The sequence below is a fragment of the Lactuca sativa genome, chromosome 3 (genome assembly GCF_002870075.4).
Source record: "Lactuca sativa cultivar Salinas chromosome 3, Lsat_Salinas_v11, whole genome shotgun sequence".
Lineage (NCBI taxonomy): Eukaryota > Viridiplantae > Streptophyta > Magnoliopsida > Asterales > Asteraceae > Lactuca > Lactuca sativa.
Window position 1 is genome coordinate 200084443 of NC_056625.2, and position 6473 is coordinate 200090915.

General features: G+C 35.7%; 1 protein-coding gene across 1 annotated transcript; it reads right to left on the bottom strand.

The window, feature by feature from the left end:
- Positions 1–5057: 5057 nt before the first annotated feature.
- On the bottom strand, positions 5058–5918 carry LOC128132884 (uncharacterized). Its single transcript, XM_052769883.1, has one exon. It carries the CDS (start codon positions 5916–5918, stop codon positions 5058–5060), a length of 861 nt encoding a protein of 286 aa, XP_052625843.1.
- Positions 5919–6473: the final 555 nt, after the last annotated feature.

A 6473-nucleotide genomic window follows, 5' to 3' on the forward strand; every position in this document is an offset into this window, starting at 1 on the left:
CATAGCTTCAAAAGAAACAAAATACAAGTTTTTCCAAAATAACATTGTTCAAAGAAAACTCCACAAATAACTTCAACACGATGCAACATGCTCTATGATGATGAATCTTTATATCCACTTACTAATTATTTCCTGAAAAAGCATGTAAAACGAGCGTCAACTATGAAAATAGTTGGTGAGTTCACATGTTTATAAATCAAGGGTACAATAATGCTTTTCGTAAATACAAGTACATTGCTTTAATGATAAAACAAAGTTGATTGCTATTAATGAATACAAGTTTATTGCTATAACAAGAACGAGTTTTGTATGTGTATGAGCAAACAATGAGTCTCAACCAAACCTATGACTGAAGCCCTATCGAGATCTATGCTTATCGTTCCATAGATGAATATAGTATCATGCACTCCAGCAATTCGGGCGAGTGAGGAGTTGTCAATTCCTAATAGCGCTATCCATAAGGACCATTGGCTCAAAGAGTTAATGGTTAGAGATAAGGGAAGAGCCTTAGTACGATAAGTTCTCATGTTCCGTGTTGCATAGACATACATAAAGAAACATAGCAATAAAATAGCAATCATGTTTGATACAAATCAATTTAAATACAACATACAAATAATAGTTTTTCTAGACATGCTTTTCCACCCCAAAACATAAAACTGAAAATAGGGGAGTGCGTGAATACTCACGATGTTTTGTGTAGGCACAAGCGGTACTTCGGGATGCAGCAACATCTTACTACCGGGATCCTACGACATCAAACACACGCACTAGTGAGTTTCCATGTCGATATCTAATGCTAATATACTAAGCTCTACATATAGGGAAATGCCAATTTATGTTTTAGTATTGGATTTTATATCAATTAGTTACACTTTTTCTGAAGTATTGAAATTTTACAAGTCGTGCGATTAATTACAACCTTGGAAGGTTAATTTTCCAAATTTTAAGTCTCAATAACAACATAAATTCACGAAAAATAGAATTCGAGGGTTAAAAATTCTCAACCTTTTTATTTAACTGCTATTACACAATAATAAGCTGGGAAAAGTATAAAAATGGATTTCCAAGCTAATTAATTATATTTTATGATTTATGGGCATTTATTCCAATAAAAATTGAAATAAATAGAAAACAGTTTTCAAAATTACCCAAACTTTTTATTTAATTGTTATTTTACATAACTAGGCTGGGAAAAATATAAAAGATATTTTTCAGTGGGTATTTCTATTTTTCCTTGTTTTATTCCTTTAAATAGTCATTAATTGAAGAAATAATATTAAACAGTTAAAATAAATCACCATAAATTTTTGTAACATCATTTACGGTATAAATATCCTGGGAAAAATATCAAAAGTGGTTTTCATAATGTATAAACTGGTTTTGGATATTTATGTGTATTTAAGTGCATTTTAATGCAATTAACTTTAGAAAATAAGAGAAAAATAGTTTACAGTAGAGAAATATCCTCAAAATTTTTATGTAACCTCCTACTATATAACATGATATCCTGGTACTTTTTCATAAATTTTGGATAATCAGAACTATTTTTCCCATTTTTAGACCATTATAATTACCAAAAATTGGGAAAAATAGTAAGACATGATGAAAAATCTTGAAATTAGTTTCTTGAGTCACCCATCACAGGTAAGGTATTCGAAAATTGTTAGATACAATTTTTATATCGTCTAAAGTGGTTTTGTAATTTATCATGTCCTAAACAAAAGAAAATTAGAAATCGTACTAAACAGTAACAAAAATTACTGAAATTTGGTGACGGGTCATTATTCCCCATAAGGATCATCCATGAATTTAGTATTTTATATGATTTATGCCCTCGGTTTTAGCAATAACTCTAATAAATCAAAGAAATAACAAAAGCTCTTGAAATTTTCTAGATTATCTCGCGCATGCAAGGGCTTTCAAAAGTAGAAATGTAAAAAAATGTATTCAGAAGAGAAATGAGGGTAATGATTCGAAACAATTTAAGAAAAGTTGCATGCAATAATGCATGAAGTGTAGATGTGGCTGAAGTTCATGAATTTGTGTAGCCCATTTAGTGAGGTTTTAAGCCACGAAATTTCAACCATCATTCACTAGATATGTTAAGTTTCTAAGGTATTTTTCCTCAGATTTATGGTTGGGTTTAAGGCCATGGATTATGCAAGACAAAAATAGTGATCACAGAATAAGAGCTGTATGCGCAACCATTTTGTAAAAATTTCCAAAACTCGGATATTTAATATTTTACAGTAAGACCAGTTGGGTTTGAAAGTTAACCCGTGGAACTAACCAATACAAAAATAATATCATGATTTGGTTAAGAAATGACTGGGTTATGGCCGTTCAAAGTCGAACAAAGTAATCTGGCAGATTGCATGTTTGCTTGTGTGCATTATTAGGGTATTTCAACAAGAACATCATGAATGTCTTTGGTAAGGCCCGATTTCTAACACATGCATGGAATGAATGAGCATCCAAGATGTACTAGAAATGGTTTAAATGCTTTTGGTCATGCATGAACACAAAAGAAATGGAGAAGAACATGCAATATTAGGTTTTGATGTCACATGATCATATGTGCATCTTTTTCACTCCTTGCATGGGTTTGATCCCGGATTTTCACCATCTCTAACACATGCATTGTGTTAAGGTGAGAATCTACAAACCACAAGGGAAAATATAAAGATTTCTAGCCATGGAATGGCATAGAATCTGAAAAGAAGAGAAAACTAAGAAAGAAAAGAAGTAAAATCATGTAACTATGGAAGAAGATGATGTTGTTTACCTTTGTTATGATCTTGAGGGAAGTAAGAACACTTCAAGGGCTTCACAATCTCGAAATTTTGCAGAGAAATGAGAGGATTTTCGTGAGTTTAGAGAGAGGGAAGAAGAGAGTGAAGTGTGTGAAGAGTGGAGAAAGAAGAGCTGGAGTGAAGGAATAAGTTTAATCATTGAGTTTTGGGGAAGAGAGAGTGCATGGGGAGAGGGGATGGCCGGCTCTTGAGTGGGTTAGGCCTCCTCTCTCCTAATTCAAATTTTATAAAATTTAACTCCCTTATTTATATGAAGAGATTAATTTTTATAAAAGTGCTTATTAAGCAAATTTAGATTTATTTAAAATCTTGTTTTCAACAAATAAATTATGATTAATACTTGGTAATTTAATTTCTATTTCATTGACTATAATTCATAATTTGATTAATAACAATTTGATATTAGGAAGTTTATAGCCAAATTTTATAAGGTTTTTAAGCTTTATAATTTATAACTTTGGATTTTTGGCTCTTTAGGATTTTTGGAATATTGTTTGATATTCAACAACATGTTGAAGTATAATTAGAATGTTTTAATTTATTTTTAGGGTTTTATACCCTATTTCAATTATAACAAAGCTTGAAGCTTTATTCTAATTATAGTATTGGCATTTCCTATTGTAGCTAAGCAACTTACTAGAATTGTAAGTATCAAGTATATTAGTCCTAGACCTTAGTTGGATCCTAGTTTATGCAAGATTTTTGACCTAATTTATACTACTAGGTCATGGCATGTTGTGCATGAATGGTTTTTATAAAGATCCATGAGTCCGAGAATGACCTGAATTGGCAGTTGTCACAGTATCCCCCACTTAAAAAGAATTTCATCCCGAAATTCATTCTATGTCATCGCTTGTCATCGCAAGGGAAAAGTTGCGGATACTTTTCCTTTATGAAGTCCTCGCGCTCCCAGGTGTACTCCGGCCCGCGTTTTGAGTTCCATCGAACTTTCACAATCAGAATCTTACTCCGCTTACGTTGTTTTATCTCCATGTCAAGGATTTCTATAGGTTCCTCAACGAAGTTCATCTTATCATTGATCTTAATTTCCTCTAGGGGTACTATCAATGTTTCGTCGGCTAGACATTTCTTAAGATTGGAGACGTGGAATGTGTCGTGAATGGCGCTTAACTCTTGGGGCAATTGAAGTTTATACGCTACCAGACCAATCCTTTCAAGGATTTCAAAGGGTCCAACATATCTCGGGCTTAGTTTTCCTTTCTTACCAAATCGTACAAGCCCTTTCCAAGGCGACACTTTTAAAAGTACCTTGTCTCCTACTTGGAATTCTAATGGTTTACAACGATTATCCGCATAATTTTTTGACGATATCTAGCAGCTTTAAGCCTATCCGAAATTCAACCTGTCTGTGAGGGGGTAGACCGGGCAATTCCTCTGGAAATACTTCGGGATAGTTTTGCACCACCGGAATCTCCTTGAGTTGCTTAGCTTCTGGTTCTCTTTCTAGCATGTGGGCCATGAATGCAATAGAATTCTTCTTCAGCTACTTGTGAATCTTCATGCTTGATACTATGTTTAAACTTCTTCTTGGCTTCTCACCGTGTATGATAAGGGTTTCGCCATTAGGGAGAGGCACTCTAATGACTTTCTCGTAACAACCAATGTCCGCTCTATTTTTGGATAACCAATCCATTCCCACTATCACATCAAAACTACCTAGCTCTATGGGAATTAGGTCGATGCTAAAGAGTTTATCAGCTAAATTCAGAGTACAACCAGGAATTATATCACTAGCCCTAATTTCATACCCATCAGCAAGTTCAATAGCATAAGCATTCCTCATCTTTACCGTTTTCAAGCCAATTAACGTTCTAAATGCTAAAGAAACAAAACTCCTATCTGCTCCCGCATCGAATATTACTGATGCAAAATGGTTGTTCAGGAGAAACGTACCTGTTATCACTTCAGGGTTCTGACGAGCTTCTTCTGCACCAATCACAAAGGCTACACCTCTTGGCCGTCCAACTTGATTTCCTTGGAATTTTTGCCTGGCTTGGCCTTGTCCATTGTTACCAGGTCCATTGTTCAGTTTGGGGCATGCTCTACGGAGATGATCAGTACTCCCGCACTAGTAACATGCCCTTTTTCCCTCCTTATTCACCTTACAATACTTCGAGTAATGGCCTGTTTGTTTACAGTTTTGGCACACGGGGCGAGCTCCCTTGTGATGGAAGTTGCATTTATTGCACTTCGGAAGCGGCCTGAGTACTGCTTTCGCTCCTACACTTCCTGTCCTTGAGTTTTCACTGGTTCTTGCTCCTGGGCTCTTACCATAAAGTTTCTTGATACTTTCTGCTCCCTCCCTGACTTGCCTCCATACTTTTTCTCTCCCTGATCTGTTGGCTTCCTCTTGCTACTAGAGCTTTCCTTTGCTGATGCTCCAATCCTTATCACATCATTGGTTAGTCGATTTGCTAGGCTTACTGCACTTTGAATGGTAGTTGGGTTTGCTGAGGTAACCATTCCCCGAATCTCTGGTGCTAGACCCCAGATGTAATGATCTATCCGTTTCTCCTCAGGAGTAACCATGTGAGGTACCAGTTTTGCTAGTTCATGAAATCGGACTGTGTACTTCTCTATTTGTGTTCCAACCATAGAATGGCTCCAGAATTCAGATTCAAGCTTCTGAAGTTCATCCTTGGGACAATACTCCTCTATCAACAGCTTCTTTAGGTCTTCCCAAGTTAGCTGATATGCAGCTGTATGGCCTCGGGTTTGCACTAGAGTATTCCACCAGGTTAATTCCCTATCTTGGAATAGGCAAGATGCATACTCAACTTTGTTGCGCTCGAGGCATTTGCTAATGTGAAGTACCGACTCCATGCTGTCAATCCATTTCATCAACCCGACCACACCTTCCTTTCCATGGAACTCCTTAGGTTTACAGGCCATAAAGGACTTGTAGTTGCATTCTCTTCCATCGTTTCCCTGGTTTCCTCCACTACTTCCTTGGTTAGCATTAAGTCCTGCAGTTACTTGAGTAACAATGTTTGGGATTGCTTCCATGAGTTGTTGTGCTACAATTTGAGCAACATCGGGTGTTTTGTTCTTTGGGCACCCGCGATTAGGCCTTCCTGCCATGGTTCTATGACGCAGGAGAAGAAATACGTATAAATACATAGATAATGTATAATATGTAGTTCACTACTATTTTAAAAACCATAAGTGTTGTCAAATCATTGGTTTGCATTAATACTAGGCATATAGATTTTTGAAAGAAAAGAAAAGAAAAATCTCTTTTATTTAACCATTTACCAAATAAATTTTAGGGTTTGACCTCATAGTAAAAGTTTTCAAACATAAAATAAAATTCTTCATTATCATTTGAGATAAATCTTAAAACCAAACCAATACATCAATCCCAAAATAAAGTTTTACATGTTTTTCCAAAAAGACACACAACATGGGTTTTCATTTCATAACAAAATAAAATAAAATACTGAAATCAGAACCAAAAGCCAATCGCTATCCCAACAAGAAGCATCAACACCACAATCAAGAATAGCCCACCAAACACATAATATGCTGCCATCGCATGACCTGCCTCTCGTGTAGCAGCACTAGCAGTGTCAGCAGTCTCCATCGAATGCTGATACAAGATTTCCATCCCTGTCATCACTTCGTTCAATACCTCCT

Bases quoted from the DNA above. Each gene is read 5' to 3' on its own strand.
- LOC128132884 (XM_052769883.1), bottom strand. From the start codon at position 5,918: ATGGCAGGAAGGCCTAATCGCGGGTGCCCAAAGAACAAAACACCCGAT.